General features: G+C 38.4%; 1 protein-coding gene across 7 annotated transcripts in view; it reads left to right on the top strand.

Annotated features, from left to right (window-relative positions):
- NR2C2 (nuclear receptor subfamily 2 group C member 2) overlaps positions 1-23,652 on the top strand; it is a 65,285-nt gene extending 41,633 nt beyond the window's left edge. For 4 of the 7 annotated variants that reach the window (XM_043519657.1, XM_038409432.2, XM_043519656.1 and 1 more), the window contains 8 exons: positions 1,286-1,379; positions 2,119-2,252; positions 3,804-3,981; positions 5,901-6,022; positions 6,548-6,687; positions 12,070-12,207; positions 14,510-14,615; positions 16,472-23,652. In XM_043519657.1, the coding sequence (XP_043375592.1) occupies positions 1,286-1,379; positions 2,119-2,252; positions 3,804-3,981; positions 5,901-6,022; positions 6,548-6,687; positions 12,070-12,207; positions 14,510-14,615; positions 16,472-16,646 (1,087 nt within the window). In that variant the 3' untranslated portion in view covers positions 16,647-23,652. Of the gene's footprint in view, positions 1-1,285; positions 1,380-2,118; positions 2,253-3,803; positions 3,982-5,900; positions 6,023-6,547; positions 6,688-7,772; positions 7,817-8,172; positions 8,263-12,069; positions 12,208-14,509; positions 14,616-16,471 lie in introns of those variants that run through there. The other 3 variants (XM_038409436.2, XM_043519660.1, XM_038409437.2) reach the window with 3 other exon arrangements.
- Positions 23,653-24,008: the final 356 nt, after the last annotated feature.

The following is a 24,008-nucleotide window of genomic DNA, read 5'->3' as shown; positions in this document are numbered from 1 at the left end:
TATGGCACCCGCACGGAAAAAAGGCTCAAAACAATTGTCTGCCATTCACGGAGGGAGGACTGACTAACGACATGTACCCAAAACCACCCGTGACAATGCTTTTGCCCCGTCAGGCATTGGGAGCTTAACCCAGTATTCCAATGGGCGGCGGAGACTGCGGGAACTGTAGGATAGCTACCCATAGTGCAACGCTCCAAAAGTTGACGCTAGCCTCGGTACTGTGGACTCACTCCGCTGACTTAATGCACTTAGTGCATTAGTGTGTGGACACACACCATCAACTATAAAATCACTTTCTAAAAAATCAACTTCTATAAATTCAACCTAATTTCGTAGTGTAGACATACCCTAAGTGTCTGATAAATACTGTGGTCAAACACATTTTGTTCTTTTATATTTTTTTCTGTTGCACAGGCAAGATGTGTTCTCCTTCACAGCCCTAATAACCACATTGCAATCAGTAGGTATTATTATTAATATCATGTATTTGTTATTTATATAGAACCATTCATTTGCATAACATAACACAGTTGAAAAATGCATGACATGTTCCTGCCTCAGAGAGTTTACCATCTCAGTGCCAGACCCTGAGATGATAAACTCTCGGAGACCTGAATCTATCATGCATTATTCGTCTATATTGTGCTATGCAAACCTATCATGCTATATAAATAACAAATACATCATAATTATACTTTTTGACTACAAAGCACTTCACAGATCAGGCCCTAAGTTAGGTATGGAAAAAGGAGAAAAAATATTAGACAAGGAGCATGGTAAGAGAAGGACAAAGATTTAAGTAAAATTGGGATATATGGTTTTATGTAAACATTGTTCTTTCCTACCACATGTCTTCATCTGATGTGATCTTTGTCTTTGCCCTGTCTCACTTGGAATGCCATTTACTTGGGGCATGATCCTCTGTGAAGTGCCATGCAAGTTACATCGCTAATAATGGCTTACTGGTTGTAATGAAGAAGACGACACCTGCCAACATGAAGAAGATCAAATCAAAAAGCTAATGAGAGGAAAATCAGGTTGAGAAATCACCAGCACTTTAGCAAAAGAAAGAAAGGCATTCATTTGCTGTGGCAAAATCACCAACCCTCTAGTTAAAGTGCAGTTTCTTCCAGGATACAAACTATTTTTTTGGAAATAGTTTTCAGCAGGACCAAATTCTGATGGATGAATTCTAAACATCAAAAGTGGAAAGCCCAATAAAAGTAATCCTTACTATACTGCACTGAAATAGGTTCATGCTTAGATTCTTTACATTTCTGAACAGGTCAACAGGTCTTCTTGATCCAGGAATGCTTGTGAATATTCAGCAGCCTTTGATACGGGATGATGGTACAGTCCTGCTAGCTACAGACTCCAAGGTAATATTCCTTTCATTTTTTTACAAATCTTACATTTTATTTACTAAATTATTTTGGGTATGTTTTTAAAAAGAAATCCTTCCAACCCCTTTACAGTCACAAAAGGTCCTTACCTCAGCTGAACGGTTGCTATTCCACTGCAAAGAGGTAGAGGGCATTAGGAATTGGAGAGACCACCACAGTGCAACAAGTGGAAAGGAGGACAGGTCTACTGGCTCTGTCCGTGAGGATTCCCTCACTGATTATTGTCCCCTGAGGAAGAAGATGGAGTGCGGGGAGGCTGCTGCAGGCAGCCCTGAGGTTGTTGTTGCCTTTCTGTAACATGTAGTTTGAGGTGATAATACCACAGTGCGCTGAAACAAATCCTATATTTTGAGAGAGATAGAACGGATGATCTAGAAGATCTTTTCCATGTTCAGCTTATCTGATTCAGTGGGATGTACTTTTTTCCCCCAGATATAATTATGCATGAATTTAGGTTGATAACCCTGTAGTTGAGCCATCACAAAAATACACACCAGAAGTCAGGAGGGAAGGTTTTGGCAAATTTAATGATCACCCTTACCCAAATGTCAACCACTGTCCTTCACTGTGGATATTCAGGAGAAAGTGAAACCTATGTGGGAACAGAGGAAGGAGATACACAGGATTTAATAATTATGAAGAGATTACATTACATACAGCATTTCACCTAACTATATATAATTTTGATCCATTAATATGGTTTCTTTCTTTGTAGGCTGAGACAAGTCAGGGTGCTTTAGGAACACTGGCAAATGTTGTAACATCCCTTGCCAGCCTTAGTGAGTCACTTAATAATGGAGATACTTCTGAAATCCAACAAGAGGATCAATCTGCCAGTGAGATCACTCGGTATGAATTTATATTAGCAGCTTATTTGGAAGGTGAACCTATACATTATAGGTTCATGCCACACTAGTAATGACCTTTTTAACTCACTGTATAATTTCATTAATGGTTTGGCTGCTGCCATCGACCTGAACTTCTGCCACTCTGAAGAACTCTTTTCATTCATGTTACTGTTATAGATGCTCTCCCCTATTTAGTAACAAATGCAGTATAATAAAGCACGGTTGTATTTCATATTTAATAAGTTACAAGAAAAGATAACTGGTTTGTGACAAAAATATATTTCCTTCAAAATGCTGAAAATCAGTAACAGTTTTGTGTTATTTCAGTTTTTTACTTTGAGTGTGCATGTGTGTTTAGTGTTTGTGAAAGTAAGGAAATAATAGCTACAGTGCTGTGTCAATTATAGTACAGGCAGATGGTGTGCAAGCTTCTCCCACACAATTGTCATGAACTTCAGTCCTGGCCTTTAATGTCTCCATATTTACTCTTAAATTTTCCCTAGGACAAGGCCGACAATGTGGTTTGTAATGTGGAAAAAATTGGGATTAGGTTGAGATCAACAAACCTTGTCTTTTATGACAATGCAAGGCAGAATTTGAACCCCAGCTCTCCAAAGTTATCTCAATCTCTTTTGTTTATTTCAAAATCAGGAAACAGGGAAGTAAAATCTTGCAGCTCCATTTTTTTATTTTTTTTTCCCCCTCAAAAATGATAATATGTAATGCTAATTATGAAAACAGGAAAAATTTGGATTTTATCCCATTTTTTCCATACAGGTTCCTAGGATACGATTTTTAAAAATAGAAGCTATATTTAGATTCCTAAATAAGCTAACTGATTTTTAAAAGTGCAGAGCACCCAGCTGCTTCTGCTGATACCAACTTTATATTTTTAAATCTTGGTCCCAAAGAATAAATTGTTAACTTGTAAACAGATTGCTTGGAAAATGTTGCATAACAGCATTATGAAATACCATAATGTGAATATGACTATGAAATGGACTCAGTTCTCCTCAAAGTCTGAGCTCCAGTCATTATGGGAGAAGAGTTGTGGGGTAACCTCAAGGAGCTGTTTGCATTTTCCTGATTTTGCACTGGCCTAGCTGCAATTTTAGTTAGAAAGAAGCCTAGGGGCTGCTTACATATATGCCATTCCCATAACATCCCTAAGAGATCTTATGCCAGTGGAGGATCCTTGTAATGAAGCCTCAAGGTGAGAAAGAGGAAGGTGGGTGAGCAGTGCAGGAGCCACCATTACTAGAGTAGGAAAGAACAGCTGGTGCAGGGCTTATGCCAGGGGAGAATTCCCCTCTGCAAGGGAATTTGCCATCAGACATATATGGCCAGAACCTGCCTGGTCCCTTCACACTGCCTGAGCAGAGCAAAAGACCAGAATGTATTAGAGAATATGGCCCAGAATCTGTACCAAAAAAGTTTCTGGCTTATCTTCTAGATGGAAAAACATGTAGTGTTTGATTTGCCCTCTACTCCAAATGTATTAATGAATGGTTATAAGGAAATAAACTTGCATTGTTTCTTCATTTATTTGCAGGGCATTTGATACTTTGGCTAAAGCACTTAATACCACAGATGGCACAGTAGCTCAGAACTTGGCAGATGGGATGGATCCTACAGGAGGAGGGAATATTCATGTAATCAGCAGAGATCAGTCAACACCAATCATTGAAGTGGAAGGACCCCTACTTACAGATACACATGTCACATTTAAGGTGGGTGCTTCCTGAAATATCCTTTTGGCACAGACGTAATCTGGAATGATTTTAGTATCGTGTTTTTCTTCTATTGTTGTATTTTGCCGTAATCAGTATTGTCTAGTATACTAGCTGTCATAAATATAAAGGGAAGGATAACCACCTTTTTGTATACAGTGCTATAAAATCCCTCCTGGCCAGAGGCAAAATCCTTTCACCTGTAAAGGATTAAGAAGCTACGGTAACCTCGCTGGCACCTGACCCAAAATGACCAATGAGGGGACAAGATACTTTCAAATTTGGAGTGGGGGAAAAAGGCTTTTGTCTGTCTGTGTGTATACCTTTGCTGGGAACAGATCAAGGATGCAAACCCTCCAACTCCTGTAAAGTTAATAAGTAATCTAGCTAGAAAATGCATTAGGTTTTCTTTGTTTTGGCTTGTAAATTCGCTGTGCTGGAGGAAATGTGTATTCCAGTTTTTGTGTCTTTTTGTAACTTAAGGTTTTGCCTAGAGGGATTCTCTATGTTTTGAATCTGACTGCCTGTGAGATTATCTTCCATTCTAATCTTACAAAGTGTTTCTTTTATCTTTGTTTTGTTCTTCTAATAAAATTCTGTTTTTTAAGAATCTGATTGGGTTCTTAGGGTCCTAAGAAACCCAAGCTGGTCTGTGCTTAACTTGTTTATTCTCAAGCCTCCCCAGGAAAGGGGGTGTAAAGGTTTGGAGGGATTGCTGGGGGAAGAGGAACTCCAAGTGGTCCTTTTCCCTGGTTCTTTGTTAAAGCGCTTGGTGGTGGCAGCATACCCTAGTCCAAAGGCAAAGATTTTGTGCCTTGGGGAAGTTTTTAACCTAAGCTGGTAGAAATAAGCTTAGGGGGTCTTTCATGCGGGTCCCGACATCTGTAACCCAGAGTTCAGAGTGGGAAAGGAACCTTGACACGAGTTATTGTTGTTAAGGACATAATAAAAGATTTCCAAATTTCCTTGGATTCTACATCCTTGAGCACTGCATATGCACTCTCACTGGGACCTTTCAGTTGACAGTGGGATGATGTTTGTTTTAGATTTAGATCTTACATATAGTACTACTGTGAATCACTTTTAGTGTTAAATAGAATGAATAATATCAGATGTGTAATTCATATACATTGTTACTAAAAATTATTTTGAACTCTTGACTTCGGTTGTTTGAGGCATCCTCACATCAAGTATGTTAAAATTTGGGCCATTTTTTAAGGATTACAACTATGTTCTTGATGGTCGTGATTTGACGAACTGTAGTTGTGGAATTGCAGAAGGCATTGCACTTCGAAGCAGCTGTATCTTCAAGTGAATTTGAGCAAGCACATCTTTTAGATATATTTTATGGGAGAAACCAATAAGGATTTTCCTTCTTGCTGCCAAAGTGCATTGCCTTTAAGCAGATAAAAATCATCAAGATAGTGAAAGAAGCAATGTATAGGAAAGCTAATCTGTGTACTTCAAGTAAAATTGTGTTTTTTGCAAATGTAGATTCATATGGCATGGCTTTGACAGAATAGTATAGATTTTAAATAAGTTGTAATTTTAAAGAATTGCACTTAGTTTAAGACCTGATTCTCATGAATTTTATAGTAATTCTGAAGCTAATAATGCTGCATGCAGCAATGAAAATTCAGGGATAAGTGTTGTTGAATTAATACCAAAGTACTTTTAAAGTAACCATCCTATTTGGTTCCCATATTATTCCTTTCACACCTCCCCATTCCCAGCCTGTTCTACTTACCACTGAGTTATGTGCTGAAGTTTTAGTAATCTAACTCCATGATAAATGACAGTTTTCAGCAACAGACTCTGAGTGCAGATTGCACGTTTTATTTCAAGTTTATTTCATTCATAATAAAAGCTGATTTATGTCTGACCTGTACAGACTATACTGTACTCTTATTTCCGTGCAGCTAACAATGCCTAGTCCAATGCCAGAGTACCTTAATGTACATTACATCTGTGAGTCAGCATCACGACTGCTTTTCCTCTCAATGCACTGGGCTAGATCTATCCCTGCTTTTCAAGCACTTGGGTGAGTGAATATTTTTCTATTGAGTGATTATTTAAGTATTAAGCTGAACATTTTGCAACTGCGTGGATTTTTAAAAGATGAAGTTAATTAATTAATTTATAATACATTGTTTAAAATGTATAGAGACTATACAGCATTTTTCTACATTTTGAAGAATATGAAAAACAAGATGACTGATGATGATGATAATACTTGGCATTATAGTGGGTAATGAGGCTGTATTGTGAAATTGAGTCAAAAGCAAGCAACTAATTTTTGGACATAAAGCTTGGCAACTCTAAGTAGCAGTATCTCCATTTTGCAGATAATCTATAATCGTTTCTCATAGCCAATGCATCCAGCGCCAAGCACTTTTGTTACTGTTTTTTTAATTTCTGTAATTTGTCAATATCTGCCTGTTACTAAGGTGCCCAGAATACAATCATTATAATTTATAACCATAATTTTACACGTCAGACCTGTAGGATAATACCAACATGAGTTTAATACTTGCTAGAATTGTTTGTTTGATTTGTGTCTTTATAGACAGGACTGTAACACAAGCCTAGTTCGTGCCTGCTGGAATGAGCTATTTACCTTAGGCCTAGCACAATGTGCACAGGTGATGAGTCTGTCTACTATCCTAGCAGCTATCGTCAACCACCTTCAGAACAGCATACAGGAAGGTATGTGTTAGGTCACGCTAGTTATTAGGTATATGGTAGGCAGGCATGTGCTACTTTCAGCAGTAAAGAGTTAAAAACTTGTGTCTGTACATTTTTTTTCACAAAGTATTTTCCAAGGGGGAACAGGTATTGTTGCCCCTGAAATCCAAACACAGAAGGAACCCTCCACTATTCCTGCACAGGATGTGGAAATCAATCTCACCAACTTCACAAAGAGCTCTCCATAGTTCTAGGCTACATCTACACTACAGTGGGATCGAGGCTCTGAGATCAATCCACTGGCAGTTGATTTAGCGGGTCTAGTGAAGACCCACCAAATCGACAGCAGATCGCTCTCCGCTTGACACCTGTACTCTACCCGAGAAGAGTAAGGTAAGTCAACGGAAGAGTTTCTCCCATTGACCTCCTGTAGTGTAACTCAATGTAAGGTACGTTGATTCCAGCTACTTTATTCATGTAGCTGGAGTTGCGTAGTGTCGATCGATTTACCATGGTAGTGTAGACATAGCCCTAGAGATCAAAGCATAGGGTGGGACCCAGGCTAGAGGGGACACACACAGTATCTCTCCTTCCTCCCTTTTATCCAGCTGCGAGTCTACAAAAAAAGCTGATGCACCTCGAAGCTACATTAACTTTTCTGTGAACTGCTCTTATGGAGAGTTCCAAAGGAAGCCCCAACGCGGGGGTCCCTGGCAGCACAGAGGCAGAATGGGAGCCCAGGAAGCTTAGAAGAGCACTGTAGTGTGCTGATACAGGGTTTTAGCATAGATGCCCTTCCAAGTCCAGCAGATTTTTCAAGATATGGAGATCCTGCACACCCAACAGAAGAATTCAAAGGAAGCACTGTAGAGTACACACCATAGAGTTTTCTTCCCATCCTAGAATTTCATGTGGGTATTTTTCTTTGCTGGAGGTGATGAAACATACACACCCACCACAAGTTGGTTACAGTTACACTTTTGAAAGTTACATCCAATGAAAGTTACATCCGATGAAGTGAGCTGTAGCTCACAAAAGCTTATGCTCAAATAAATTTGTTAGTCTCTAAGATGCCACAAGTACTCCTTTTCTTTTTGTGAATACAGACTAACACGGCTGCTACTCTGAAACTTTTGAAATAGTTGCTGACCATCACTGCACAATTATTACTGCAAGTATATCACACTACCAAAATATAAATGTTTAATAATTAATTAATGGCTGTGTCACAAAGTTATATCAAAAAGCTCAAAACAAACTGCCTCTGGTGTCCTTAAGAAGATAGGTATCTTTTTTGATTCTGTGTTAACCTGCTAATTTTCATCTCTAGAATGGAGGATGATCTGGTACAGCTGGCTTTTTTACAGGGAGGGTTATGCAAATAAATATGATTGATATGGATAACTTTTCTTTTTTTATAAATGGGGGAAATTATTTTGTCTGCAGAAAAAAAAAATCAATAGTGACAGCCTAAAGTGTGCAAATACAATTTATCTTTACTTACAGAAGTAGAAGAAACCAGATGTATATGTAGCCAGAAAATTACAGAATACTACATATGTCATGAAACTAGCAAGGATTAGTACCAGGATGAAGGTACAAAGATAAATACATTTTTAAAATCTACATAAACTATGAAAACATAGTTTAAGTTTCAAGGTGACTGCAGAAAATAGTCACAGTTCAAAATAGGCAAACCTCAAATGATTTACCCTCATTAATAATCATAATTTTCATTGGAAGGATTCTTCCATGGTGTGGAGAGCCTTTAGATACAATGGAACTGATGTAATTCCACTGTTTATGTGAGGGAAACACACAAAGGGGTCAGGATTCTGTGTGCTCTATATTAGATCCCAGTACACCATGGGGTTTTGAGGGGATGATGGAGAAGCAAAACCAAAGGATCTGTGACTATGTTCACTGGACATTCTTTTTCCCCTTCCCTCCATCGCATCCATGAGGAGGATACAGGAGCTGCAGAGGTGAACTGCAGTTGCAGCTCTGAAGTAGCTGCTGTAAATTAGAGCAGCTCCTGGGGCTGTTCCAATATATTCCAGGAGCCACTCTTGCCACCAGCCAGTTCAGAATCTAGGCAGTAAAAAACTGTATTAAAGCCACCTTTGCCACTTCTCTCCCTGGGCTGTGCCTTCTATGGGTGCTTCTTGAAAGCTGAGCACAGAATCCGTCACATGATTTTTAAATTCTGTCACTAAAATTTCGTAATAATAAAATGACAGCCATAGCGTACAAACTGTCTTAGCAGGGGAGGGCAAACTACGGCCCGTGGGCCAGACCCAGCCCATCAGGGCTTTAAATCCAGCCCACGGGATTGCCAACCCTGTGGTGCAGCGGGGCTAAGGTAGGATCCCTGCCTGCCCTGGCCCCATGCCACTCCCATAAGTGGCCAGCACCATGTCCCTGCAGCCCCTGTCGGGGGGAGGGCAGAGAGCTCCATGCTCTGCCGTCACCTGCAGGCACTGCTCCCCGCAGCTCCCATTGGCCAGGAACATGGAACCGCGGCCAATGGGAGCTATGGGGGTGGTACCCACAGGCAAGGGCAGTGCACGGTGGAGCCGTCTGCCCCACCCCACCCCCAGGAGCCACTGCCGGACATGCTGGCCACTTCCGGGAGCAGTGCAGGGCCAGGACAGGCAAGGAGCCTGCCTTAGCCCCGCTGCACACCACTGCCATCCCGGTGCTGCTTGAGGTAAGTGGTGCTGGGCCGGAGCCCTCGCCACACCCCAACTCCCTGCCCTGAGCCCTCTCCTGTACTCCACACCCCTCCTGCACCCCAACCCCTTGCTCTGAACCCCTTCCTGCATACTGCACCCCCTCCCACACTCCCTCCCACACCCCAACCTCCTGCCCCAGCCCTACATTCATGGCCCTGCATACAATTTCCCTACCCAGATGTGCCCTCAGGCCAAAAAGTTTGCCCACCCCAGTCTACAGGTGCAATATGTTTATATATTTTTTAATTTCCATGACAATGCATTTCAGTTATCAACAATGCATTTTTTTCATGAGTTTTTTTGCTTGGTTTGGGAAGAGAGGGGAAGGAATGTCTGGAAGGGGAAAATCAGCAATTATAGCACTTACTGATTTAAAATGTAATCCGTTCAAACCTAATAATCATAGGCAAATCCAGCCCCCAAACTAGCCCCTCAAAACACAAGGTAACTGGCAGTGTTCTACTGCAATGGTTCTCAACCAGGGGTCCGGGGCCCTCCGGGCGGCCGCAAGCAGGTTTCTGGGGGTCCTCCAAGTAAGGCCAGTGTTAGACTCGCTGGGGCCCAGGGCAGAAAGCCTAAGCCCTACTGCATGTGGCTGAAGCCCAGGGCTCTGAGCCCTGCCACCTGGGGCTGAAGCCAAAGCCTGAGCAACTTAGCTCTGCAGGGGCGCTGTGGCATGGAGCCTCAGGCAATTGCCCTGCTTGCTACCCTGCTACCGCCGGCCCTGGCTTTTATATGCAGAAAATCAGTTGTTGTGGCACAGGTGGGCCATGAAGTTTTTATATCATGTTGTGGGGGCCTCAGAAAAAAAAAGGTTGAGAACCCCTGCTCTACTGCACAGGGAGAGGGGCATGATGTGAAGAGGCCATGGAGGGGGGTCTTGAATACCCTGCATTCCCTGAAGAGTATGCCCTTCAGGTTTCTCTGCAACTGAGAGTGGAGGGGGCCTTGAAGATGAAGGATTAGGTTAATGTCCTGCAAGGGGTTGGAGGTTATAGCAGTTGCAGGAGCCATAAGGTGGCATTACCATTCCATAGTCTGAGTGAAAAGAATTCCATCTTCAGCCCTGACCCTTCCAGACCTCCTCAGTCAATACCTAGCCTTGTTACTTGGGATTTGCACTGAGAAGAGGATTTGGTTCTATATAAGGTCATGTTATGTCACTCCAAGGTACTAAAATAAGGGTATCAAGTTAAGTTTTGTATTATTATTTTAAAATGGTGTAGACAAAACACTAGAAATGTATCTAGGAAGATTGAGTGTTGTAACCATTCTGGGAAACTAGAATTCCAGCTGTTTTCCCTGTGTACTTCTGCACCATTGTTTCCCATACATTAAAAAAATAAAAATGTGGTAGCACCTGTATCACCCTGAATAATCACAATACCAGAATCAACGTTTATCTATCTTTGAAATTTTATTATATTTTCATTCTTGTTTTCAAGACATTATGTAAAAATATCTAGTTTTTTTTCTTTTCAATTTTTTATTGTGGTTGCAGGAAAAATATACAGTTATCCTAAATTGCATCAAAAATCCAATTTAAGACATACCGAGCTAAGCAAATCTATGCAGCCATTAACAATACAGATGAAGGCAAAAATACTTAAGTTATAATGATATGAAATATAAGTATTAGAGGTCATGCATGGAGTAAAGTTCTTTTAATTTGTATTTTTTCAGCTGAAAAGTTTCATATATGGTAGGTTTCTTGATCTGACTTACCTTGATGAAGTTAATGAATGGAAATCATGTGTCCAGATATCTGTCTTAATATAATCTCATGTTTCTATCTGTCATATTTCTTTGACTGGTCTATAAATATATAGTTGGGGGAGGGGGAAAAGGAAAACTGTTTCTCATTTTCTTACCAAAGTAGGACTCTTTTCTTCCCTTTTTAGCTAATGCTTCCTGAAACACAGTGCCCCTCATATATCTCCTCTTAAGGTTCAACTGAAACCGTGGAATTTTAGAAAATTCATAATTCGTGTAGCACTTTTCAAATAAACATTTTTAAACAGAAAGGAGATGAAGCCAACACAAAGGACATTGTAATATGAAAGGCTGAGGGATCAACCTGTGTGTAACAGAGTTAATTCTACTCCACAAGAGGGAAAAAGGGTACATACTACAGTGAACAAACAGTTTATTTCTAAAGGAACAGATATGGAAAAAGATGGCACAGTCATATTGCATTAGCCTTTTACTTCTGGACAGCCAGACTGACTCCCGATTGGGTCACAAGTTACAATAAAGTAATGTAAGGTAATTGTCTGCACTTAATCTCTCACTTTTGTCCACCTCCCCAGAACCCCAGTTTAATTTATAGCACCATTCAGCACATTCTGCTTAGGAGAGGCTCATCACCAGAATAACATGGGTGTTGCTGGTTAGGATTTAGATATATTGGCAGACCTTTGTGGAAAAACATAGCATTATGTTTGCCAGTACTGTGCCTGACTCAGTTTATTAGATCCTCAGTCCTCACTACCATAAGTATTAATTCATGCACGATATATTTTTATATGGTCAAAAAAAGTTTATAGTACAATTCAGAAGGTTTAAAATTTCATTTGATCTATTCCTATAAAGGGGATGGGTGTTGGTTTCGTTAATTTTTCAAATGTATTTGAACTCTCTTAAGAGAGTGTGTAATGTCTATTTGTAGATAAGCTTTCCGGAGACAGAATAAAGCAAGTCATGGAACACATCTGGAAACTTCAGGAGTTCTGTAACAGCATGGCCAAGCTTGATATTGATGGATATGAATATGCATACCTTAAAGCTATAGTCCTCTTTAGCCCTGGTAAGGCATTTGGCAACCATTATAATGACCTTCCCCTGTGTTTCTAACTGCAGTTCAGATGCTGAACTTACAAACTATTAATCTTTTGGCACCAGGAGATTTTAAAGAGAACCAAATATCCAGTGATGAAGAGACTGTTCTACTGAGTTGTTCATAACATATCTCACAGCACCATAAGACTTTATCATCAATAACCCCTTTTAAAAAATAACTTTTGGGGCACCAATTGTAATTGATTTAAGGCTCCAGAAATTCCACATGTTGTATACATACTTACATATATTTAAAGGCCAGATTCTCAGTCCCCTAGCCCTTTCCCAAGCTGCTTTGTGATACTCTGACAGCACAAAGAAGCCTGAAAGCTGCTCTAATAGTGCAGCTGGGGATTATCTTGGTGTAAGGGGATTCCTGAGTGGCATAAAGCTGTGCTATCCGTTTCCAACCCCTCCTCTGTGCAAGGGTCATGTCAGGATTGGGAGAAGGCATGTGTGACAGATGACAGTATTTTCAATTTTCGTTTAATATGGAATATAATTAATGGTAAGAATGGTGTGGGGAAATATATCCTCTGGCTATAAGTGACTGTAAGGAATTTGATTCAATGTTTACATTCTTTTATTAAGAATGTCCAAGAGGGGGTAGAATATGCAAATGTGAGTTGAAAGTCTACTATGGTTTAGATACATCTTCCTATAAACACAATATCCCTCCCTCCACCAATTTGTTAATAAGGACAATGAACATAAGAGCTGGTAACTAAAAAATATACAATGGACATTGTGTATGAGATCTGAGGATTTCCTCAGAGAGGACACCTTAGTTGGGGTATCCATAGGCATATCAAAGTACAGAGTGATAATCAGGCAGGGGAGGGGAGTTAAACATGTTCCCGGGACATTGAAAGGGTAGACAAGAAGTGCTGACAGGCTGAGTGAGAGGGAAGCTCTCTCTTAGAAATGTAAGGTATTTACTTTTATTTCCACTGTAACTAATTCTAACATATCTACCTCACTGAGTTTTACAAAGTATTCTGACTAGGGATATCAGGCAAGCCTTTTCTTTTGCTTTAATATTTTCTCTATCTACTCTTAATAAATCTTGTTTTAATTAGATTAATTTAGGGTCCTGGACTGTTGCTTTGGGGAATTTCTCACAGACTGTGCCTTGGGTTTTTCTCTAGTAATAGTAATAATAATACTTAGCTCTTATCTATGAGCTTTTTATGAGCAGATCTCAAAGTTCTTTACAAGGAGGTAAGTTTCATTATCCCCATTTTACAGATGGGGAAATTGCGCCACAGGCAAGTGAAGTGACTTACCCAAGGTCACCCATCAGGCTGCTGGCAGAGCGGAAATAGAACCCAGATCTCCTGAGTCCTAGTTCAGGCTCTCTCCACTAGAGACTAGACCACACTATAAGAGATGCTTCTAGTTGATGTGGGAGGAGAAAGACTCCAAGCATAGGCCTGCTCTAGTCCTTTTTGAGGGAGAACAAGAAGGAACACGACACTTGTGGCCCTATGAGCCTGTTGCTGAAGAAATTTTGGCATAGCCACACATATGGCATTTTTTGCCCTTCTGATCATTTGACTGCTCAGTGAGGAGCTGAAAGCATCTGGAATTGTGACAACACAAACCGGGGTAGAGGTTTGGAAGTCAAAAAAAATCTTGAAAGCTAGAAATTGGTTACTCTGCCTAGTGAGTTCAAACAACAGAGGGAACCCCATTTGAAATGAGAAGGAGCAGAAACAGATGATTATGCTCTCAAAAGCTGTCCACCCTGTAGCCTGATTGGACCCACTGATAGCAGGTGTGCACTCAGAATTGTTGTGCTCCCAGTTCTGTGGGCACAGCCAGCTGCAGAAGGAAAAGTGAGTGCACTAATTCTAAAGCCAGGAATGAAATTTTAGCCAAATACACGTATTACAGAACCAACAGTGAGCAGAAAGTACAATTACAGCATCAGCCTATATATTAATTAGCAATATCTGTTCATATTACAACTCATAACAAAATTATATTAAGCATGTGTACATAAATGAAAACGTTATGTATTGTGTCCAATATATTAGTTGGCAAATAATTCATTTAATAACATATATACAAATGTCTTTTAAAATAATGTACATCATCTCAGAATGATTTATTGAGATTTAATGAGGTACTCCTTACTGCAGCTATCATATCAACCATGGTACCCAAGAAGAAGAGTTGAATGAAATGAAATGGAAGATTCTTTGTAAGTACTCATGTCTTATTTTATGATTAAACCATACACATTTGGAAATGTTTTCTTTCTTTAGATCACCCTGGTCTGACGAGTTCAAGCCAAATAGAAAAATTCCAAGAGAAGGCACAGATGGAGTTGCAAGACTATGTCCAAAAAACCTATCCGGAAGATACTTATAGGTATTATTTTATTTTTTGATACCCTGAATAATTCTGTGAGCAATGGTTGCAGCATAAAGACATAAGACTGTTGTTAAATTTAGTTTTGTGGGGACTCAGATAAAAGATTGAGGCCCTCATTTGCACATCTATAAAAGCAGACATGTTTAGTTTAAACAGGGCAAGAAGCAGGATTGACTGCCTGCAATTTTTTTAATTTTATAGAGACTGGTGTAGGTATGTGGGAGGGAGTGTTGCAGGAGGTTCTTATTATTTTTAAGTTAGAAGAGCCAAATAGTCTGAGACCGTAAAAGGGCTGAACCAATTCCTGTCCTTTTAAAGTTTAACAGATTATGTGTGGTAAATTTCATGCATCTGCAGACTACCAACATATAAACCTTTGAAAACCAAGATTTAGATGGCGAATAGTAACTAAGCCCCTTAAGCTTGTAATTAGAAGAAATTCTACCTACCTGTGTTTTTAATTTTTGCCTCCATTTTTTAATTTCCAAGGACATTTGTCTGAAATGTTGGTTGCACAGAATTTCCTTTGTTTCCTAAAAAAGGAGTACTTGTGGCACCTTAGAGACTAACAAATTTATTAGAGCATAAGCTTTCGTGAGCTACAGCTCACTTCATCGGATGCATCCGATGAAGTGAGCTGTAGCTCACGAAAGCTTATGCTCTAATAAATTTGTTAGTCTCTAAGGTGCCACAAGTACTCCTTTTCTTTTTGCGAATACAGACTAACACGGCTGCTACTCTGAAACCTTTGTTTCCTAATTACTCTGGCGTTATCCCTTAGAAGTGAATTGCACCACTGAAAAATAAAAATCTTCTCCCATGCAGTTATACTTCTTAATAAAGAATGAGAGAACAGAAATTCATAAAGGGCCAAATTTCCCAAAGATTGGCCTCCATTTTTGTGAGTGCAGTTGGCACCTCTTGTTCACTTGTGGGTGAATTCAGAATACTTGCACTTCTAAATAATTGACTGCAGGCATAAATCAGATAGATAGAGAAAAGTATTCAAATTTATGGCTACAAAAAGAGATGCCAGACTTCGATCTCTTTACCCTCACATTTACAAGAGATGGTATGTTAGCAGAATTGGTTCTACACATAATGTTTTCCACAGCTAGCCATGAACCATCAACAGGTCTCTTGTTTATTGCTAGAGGGCTCTGCTGTTATGTGCTTAAAATAATTTATTCAAGAAACTCATTTATTTTGATTTTTTTTTGTCATGTGATCCTGCTATTTAAACATGGTAGATATGCCACAGAATTACAGTAAGGTAAAACTGCTTTTAAATGTCAGCAGTGGTATACGGTTAGCTTCTGTATATTTGTATATTTTAGTTACTGCCTGTACACATTAACAAAACATGGGGTTTGGGACTAACATAAGAGGGAGCAACAGACCCTTCAGAATTCTCCTTTCTTTTCAGATATTTCTGCTTCCTTTTTTATACATACTCATGCCCCTCTTGCTATCTGGTTTTTCATTAACAAGTTGCTAGGCAATTGAGAGTGATGCCATATAGATCATTTAAACTAATTAAGCATTTTGCTCTTAAAAATGTGAAAATGTCCTCATTACTCAGTATGAAACATTGTCCTTAGCTATAAAACACTTGCAAAGCTGAGAATTTCAAAGACAGTAGACTTAAAGAACTGTGCATTTTTCATTTAATTTGCAAAGTGGAAGAATAAGCATAGACATTCTTTTCAGAGTAGCTAAATTAACATAAATTGCCTTTCTTCTCACTCATGAGTTACTTTAATAATAAAAGCAGGCCCAGCTCTTTAGCAGCACAGTAGTTTAGATTTATTTGCATTATAATATTTTCATAATCTCCTGAACTTCTTTTCTAGGTTAGCCCGGATTCTAGTTCGCCTGCCAGCACTTAGACTGATGAGCTCTAGTATTACAGAGGAACTTTTTTTTACTGGTCTCATCGGAAATGTTCCGATTGACAGCATAATCCCATACATCCTCAAAATGGAAACAGCAGAGTATAATGGTCAAATAACTGGCACATCTGCATAGTGGGAACAATGCACCTTGGTGGATCAAAGTAATTTTAGTAAAACAAGTAACTACACAATTGAGAGATAAGTTTTAAAAAAAAAAGACATTTTGGTATGTAAAAATATTTCCAACATGTTACCAGTTTCCTACCAGACTGCTCCTTGTCTATTTATTTCCAGTGACAAAGTATAAAAAGCTATTAAAACACCTCCGACTAGGACCCTTTTCTGCCATAAGGAGTGTTTTGATGCCTTTCATTCAAAAGGCTGTGGATTACTGAACATACTTTTAACATGCTTTGTATTTAGAAATTATCAATGGGCAAAAATAGAGTTTTATAATGTCAGAGATTAGTATTAAAAATTGCTAAAAGAAGAACAGTATGTACATATTTAAATTTTTCCTTGGAATTAATATCTAATAATTACCAGGATATAATGATGATAGCACTTTCTAAGCACTTCTTGTCAAAGCGATAATGTCATCAACATTTTACTTATGAGCAGGGCAAATGGAAAATTGCATATGTTTTTGGTCAAATTGCTAGTGATTTCTGTGAAGGCTATAGGGGACAATCATTTATACTACATAATATTGCTATTAATAATGTTATGTATTTAATGGTAAAGTGGAAATTTAAAGCAAATTTCTACACTGTTAGCACTAAGCTCTGCTAAATTAGTGAAAATGAGGTTTATTTGACATAAGTATAATGACTATAGTATAATTAGCAACATTAATAAATGCTACAGAAATTGCCCAAATTGGAAGGCAGAATACCAATTTTTTGCCATAGTAATAATGAAACTTTCAGACTCCTTAAAATTTCAATTTCAGCCTGGCATAGATGTTTACACAGTCGTGATAGACGTTATTCCAACAGGACAACTTTTGGTTGTGGCGGAAATCAGTCATTAACTGGCAGGGAAGCAATCCTTCCAACTAGAGTCATGCACTCCTAGTCTCTGTGTATACTTTTTATACTTCCAAATTCATTCCTTCTGTCTGCAGCCCTAAATGACCCTCACCATCCTAGGAGCCAAAGGGGATGATTGTGACTTCGTTAGAGCCCATAACGCTGCTGTCAGATAACGGATAAGTGCAGAACATGAGGTTCTCTTCCTTCCCCAGGGACTGAGCATCCTGTCTTTGCAGTGCTCCCTATCCCGTTCTGATGCAGTTCTAAATTGGAGCATCGGCTGGGTTTTTTATATTCATTCATGTGCAGTTACAGTTAATGACCGATTGTTTGGAGTTAGAATACTAGCTATCTTTGTTTTTATCTTGGGTAGTAACCTATCAAGTCATTTTCTAGGATTCACCTGTTCCTGCTAATATTGCATTTATTTTAGTATAATTTATTAATATTAACACTGAATATTTTAAACAATCAAAATTCATAAAAAAGCATTTTGTCAGAAGAGTTATAGCTACATTAAGCTGATTCTTGCTTATTACATACATTAATTAATTACTTTAATGAATTTACATGGCAGTGTCATTTTCTAGTTGCATACTTGTGACAAAAATATAAATAATGAGTTCAGCACTTTTTTGTTTCTGGTATTAGCATTGATTTAGAAACATTCCAACAGGGTTGGTTTTTGTCTCTTAAGGGTCTGAGCTATAGCCAAAGGATTTTGAGCAACTCCTTGCTACTGTATTAGTAAGTCCATTCTTGGTACAATTCATCCTTATAGTAAGACTCTCATTTGTAACACTCATTCTGACAAATAAGGCTGTGTAATTTTAGCTCCTAGGTACATTAAACTCAATTACAATCTCCATCTTTTTAAAGTTCAGAAATCTTGGTTCTCAATAAGAATGGTATAGACAGAGTGCAGTGTAAAGGCAGACATCTGAGGTCTTGCACCATCTTCTTCCTAGGGTTTTATTATAGTAAATGAAGTTTGTCATTTCTTTAAAAGTGACAAAAGCCCCTCTATTCTGAACATCCTTAGGCCAACTGGAATGCAGACCTAAGCCTTAGCCGTTATATTATAGTTATATATATTATAGTATACTTGTAGGGTTGTGTCAGCACTTCTGATATAAAACCCCTATTTTAAGGGTTTACTTCTTGGCCTTAGAAATTAGTAGTAGCCTGAATTTTAACATACAAGGTACTTGCCTTGGAAACAGAATTTCAAAGAAAAGTTGTGGCCATTTTTGTGCAAAAGTGAATGTTAGAGGTTTACTGTTTTGATTGTTTAAAAATATAGCGTGCACATTGAACTGTTTTTTCTGGGGGGCTATGGCAAAAGATTAGCAGGTGATATAATTTAATCACTTGTAATGTGTAGTAAAAATCATTCAAACAGTCAAGTAAGCATTTTTAGAGGAGTGTGAAATATTCATAAACAAAAAGTATACTAAACCACTGGAAATCAATGTTTTTCCAAATTTTATTATAAACTGAGACCATTTTCCATGAAAAATGTTGTTGGACATGTACATTTCTCTAGTAAAGGGTCTCATTTGCTGGTAAAGATGAGCCCATGTTTGAGTAAAAATGGCTTCTCTGTTGAAAACGTGCAAAAAAAGTTTATTTTTTTCATTGTGAAAATAGCCATTTTGAAAAAGGTAACCCACATAAAACTAAGCTGTGGAGCAAAATCACATGAAACTGCTAAAATTTATGCATTAAATTTTATAAATAAAAAACGATGAATTTTGCACAGCACTGTTAACATGTATAGAATGCATCCTACAAACATAGGACTATACTGTTTGTACCTTATTCTGCAAGTAGTCTCATGGACTTCAGGAAGACTTTATGTAGAGTAAAACGCTACTCAGTGTGAGTATGGGTATTGCAATCGAGCCCATACTTAGGATTTATTTTTAAAAAGTGTAAATGTACTTAATGGATAGAGTGAAGCAGTTCCATAATTACACTTTTATTTTAAAACCCTCAAATTACTACCTTTAAACTATGAAAACTCTGTTTGTGTAGCATCATTGGCATGGTTTGTCAGAGCTCAGCTAACGTAGTCCCCATGTAATTAATAAAAAGGAATGTTTTCTGTGATCATATGTTGTTTTGATCTAACACAAACAGTTTAGATGGTAGAAATTTGTACAGCAGCTGGTGGATCCCAGAGCTTAGGAGATATTTAGGGTCTCAGCTATTTGAACACAAGTTACAGATAATAGAATACGTATGGATAATAAGCTTCATGCTTCTTTTTCACATGCTGCTCTAGAGCTACCATTAACACTGAGCCAAGGAATTGGTATGCTGCAGAGAGAGAGATGCTGTAAAAGAGACACTTAAAATATTATTGCCCTATTAAAAATGGGGGCCAAACTCCATTGTGGTGTGGCTTTTTTTCACCAAACACTAAGATAATCTAGCTGTGAAGCCATCTTAACTGGATCCAGAAGGACCATCCTAATATAAGGCTGATCTACCAGAGGGATGGAGCTGATTTAGGGGTTCTTGTGCTGTTCCAGCCACCTGTGGCTGGGATAGCAAGGGAAAAAGGCATGGCTGGGGAAAATGGGAGATGACCAAGTTGCTCCTGCATTATGCTAATCATTGGTCGTATTTTCAGTTCCTTATGGCCATTGAAACTCACATGCTGTTTTAACATAGCATGAGGGGAATGGCCTGCACACAGCAGCTCCCAAGATCATAGGCGTGCTTTCAGTCATCTTTGCACACCATTGACCAACACTCTTCACAGTTTGGCTGCCACATGGGACCTGATTCCATATGTTCAAATAGTAATTTCCTTGCCTATGTTACTAATAATGCATTTGATTATTAAAACTGAAAGAGTATTGCAAGTGTAAATTATTTTCTGCCACTTATTGGCTTTTTTATGTACTCTTTCCATTTCTTAAGGATTGGGTAATGAGAATAGACTAGTCTGGTTCCCTTTGGTTTCTAGTCAGTTTCACTTAAAATTTCTCCTCTCTAAGCACAAGACTGCACTTTTGTATTGTAAATATAGATTGGGAATATTTGTGTTTGTTTTTCTTTTGAAATATCAACAACAGAATTATTGGAAATATTTGTGTTGGTCTTAAATTTGGTAAAAACTTACTTTTACAAACCTAATTGTGTGGCCAGATTTGACCTGACAAAACTAGGAGCCAAAGTACCATAGCCTGATAGTGATTGTAGAAAACCTTGGATCCAAGTAAAGTTCCTGCTACTGCCTCAGAATTAACGCTTCTTCAAAACCTGATAAAGTTTCATTGTCCTACTTTTAAAAGTAAAGAGTTTTTAACTCAGTAGAAGTGTCATGGTGAATCGAGCTTGACCATCCGTATATAGCAGTAAGATTTAGTTCATACAAAAACTGGAATTCTGTGTTGGCTGAAATTGTTTGGAATGCAGTGAGTGATAATAACTCCCAAGTCTGTTGACCATCAGAGTATGCTGTGAGGCCTGTCTGTTTTCCCATTCTTTTGAGAAAGATGTGAGTTTGGAATTTGTATGTGGATATAAAGGAATGCTTATTGATAGTTATGAAGGGTTAATTTGGGTAAGCAACATTTGGGCTATTTTTATAAGATTTGTAATTGTTTTTACTGTATATGTACCTAAAACAAGCAGCCATATTTAAAAAATCTAAATAAAAGTAATTCTCCTTAGTCACACTGACTTGTCAAACAGCAATCAGAATTAAGATTAAATTATTTTCCTTTCACTTCCATTATTTGTAAATTAGAAATCATCCTTGGAAGCCAATGGTGTTACTTTTATGTAAAACTGGTGGACGGGAAAGGAGAATCAGATCGCAAATTTTTAGGTGGGTCACACAGACCCAGATTTTGACTCATCTTAAAACTGTTAGAATATAGACAATGTTTAGATTATAAAGGCCCCATGCAGCAGAAAACTGACTGCTGGCCAATGGAAGTTTTGGCTGGCTGTAGTCAAAGATGGCAAGACTCATCATTGACCTACAGCCCCCTTGCACTGTAATTCCTGACACAAATCGGCTGTAGGACAGGAATAAAGTCCACTAATGAATAGCATTGGCTCGATGGGGCTTCTATGCCAGGAATCGAGCGGGGTTTGCTCTGCCCCCCATAGAAGTCTTTGGCACAGGGTGTGTTCTGGGGTATATTGGGGTAGGAGGAGGCATGGCCAGCGCATTCCTTTGCCCTGATGATTTCCCAATGTTGCAAAACCCATAAGGGTCCTAAACTGCACAAGGGACTAACCAATCTCTAGCATGTCCTTATTATGAGATGTTTTTTCCTATGGTAGAGGTTGTGTAACGCTGAAAACTGCACTCTTTTTGTTGCCATGTGTATGGAATGGGGTTGTTGAAATGATTCTGGGAAACACTGAACATTTTTAGAATATTCTCCCACCTCAACCTCCATATGGGTAGGAGTGGTGATTTTAGGATCTTTCCCTGACTGACTAACATTTTTAATCAGCGAAGAATTTTAAAAGCACTACCCTAGTTTAAAGAACTGATTGACGGTGCCACTGTGAATGGATTTCAGCCTGGCTAAAGATTCACTTATAGCAAGTGGAGATCAGGAAAGCCCTTCTGCAATAGCAACAGGGATGGGGCACCCAATCCATATCAGACAATGCAGGAGTTAACATTGGTATGTATACACACAAACACTTCAAGCAAACCTTTTAACACACTAGATTATCAGAACTGTGCTGACATCACTGCCATTCTCAATTACATTTAAGGCACCACTGACATAAACAAGAAATTAACAGATATCATAATTTCCACTCATGGCATCAGATGCTCACTGCTGGTATTGTGGGATGTCTGTACATACACAGGGAGACAGCTAAATACATGCCAAAACAATACTGCTCCAAAGCTTAAAATGCAGATTTATCAGCAAGTACTTGCAGGTTCAAATCTCCCTATAGGCAAAGGATTTTCTTTTTAATTTTGTTTTATTTTCCTTAGTTTGATTTGACATTTCTCTTTTCTCTTTCAGTCCTTATCTGGAAAATAAAAAAAAAGGGTGTGTGGGTGTATTTTTCCTTCCTCCTCTCACCCCTGAAAAAGCAGAGAGATGGGAAGAAAAGCAACAAGTAGCCTCAGGTACATCTCAGAATTTAGTTCCAGGAGTGCACCAGACCCACCTGATAGCAGCAGCGCTGCAACTATCATGGTTGGCTCCCTGTGTAAGCATAGACTTACTATGATAGTAGCAGAGAACATCTGCTGTCACAATACATCTTTGTACACAGGTAGAGCCAGCAAAAGAAGCTATGTTGGCTTCTACTTTATACAAAACAGAGGATGGGGGAGGTCAGAGTTACCAGATACAGAAAGATAAACTGAGTAATAATAGAAATATTACTTTCAAATTTGCAAGAGGCCTTATAAAGAGCGAGGAGTGAAAAATCAAAAACTATTTTAAAAATGTGTTTGACATTCCCCATTTAATTCTGAAGTTGCTGTGTCAATTGAAAAGTATATTTTATAGGACTGTCAAGCCCCTTAGAAATAAGACTACGCTTATTGTTTTACTAAGGATGCCCTAATTCCCCTTTTTAGCCTGTGTGATATAAACCTACCTTAATGGTTATCAGTATTAAATGTGAAATTATTTTGCAAACATTTAAAATGTTAATCTTATGAAGATGGAAGTTAAAATTAAATACACATACAAAATTTTTAAAAAGTCAAATATATTGGAATTGAAAAGCGCTATCGTCTATAATTTCCTTATTGTAGGGCTTTCTGTTTGTTGTGAAATCTGTACTGTATTTATCATGGGAAATATCCATGTCAGTATATCACAGTGTTCCATATTTCCCAATGTCTAATTTATTATTTGGATTATGTGAGGGCTTTGAAAATGGATTACTAGATCTTTAAATTCATGCTTTTCCTCCCCCATCTTTTTTTTTAATATCGTTTTTTTATATATTTGTTTGTGCCTTCTATCATTGTATATTTCTGCATGTTTAGTAATAGAGCTCACTCGTGTAGCTAATGCATATGTACATAGTTGTATGTATGTGTGTATGAATGTGTTTATATCTATCTCCGTGTAGTATATTATGTACAGTGTATATAAAGTGTGTATGTATATGTACATATATGTAGCCATGTATTCATACATTTTATATGTTAAAAGAAAGTTTATGATTGAGTTGCTAATCAGGGCCTTCCTAATCTTCATTTCTTGGCCCAGGCTCAGCCCTGCCTTAAGCAGGATCATCTCCATTAACTTCAGTAGAGTTCTACCTGTTTCTAAATCAAGGCTGAATTTGGCACTTTGTCCTCAGTGCTTTTTAAAAAAAAGCCAAGTCATTTGAGGTTTTCAGGTTATTTTCTCAGCCTTTTCTCATGACTGGTAGGAGCCATCCAACTGAGAGTTGGTAGAATCTACAATTCCCAAGGGAAAACACGAAATAAAAATAGAAGA

The sequence above is a fragment of the Dermochelys coriacea genome, chromosome 7 (genome assembly GCF_009764565.3).
Source record: "Dermochelys coriacea isolate rDerCor1 chromosome 7, rDerCor1.pri.v4, whole genome shotgun sequence".
NCBI lineage: Eukaryota > Metazoa > Chordata > Testudines > Dermochelyidae > Dermochelys > Dermochelys coriacea.
This window is presented reverse-complemented; position numbering and strand designations above follow the sequence as displayed.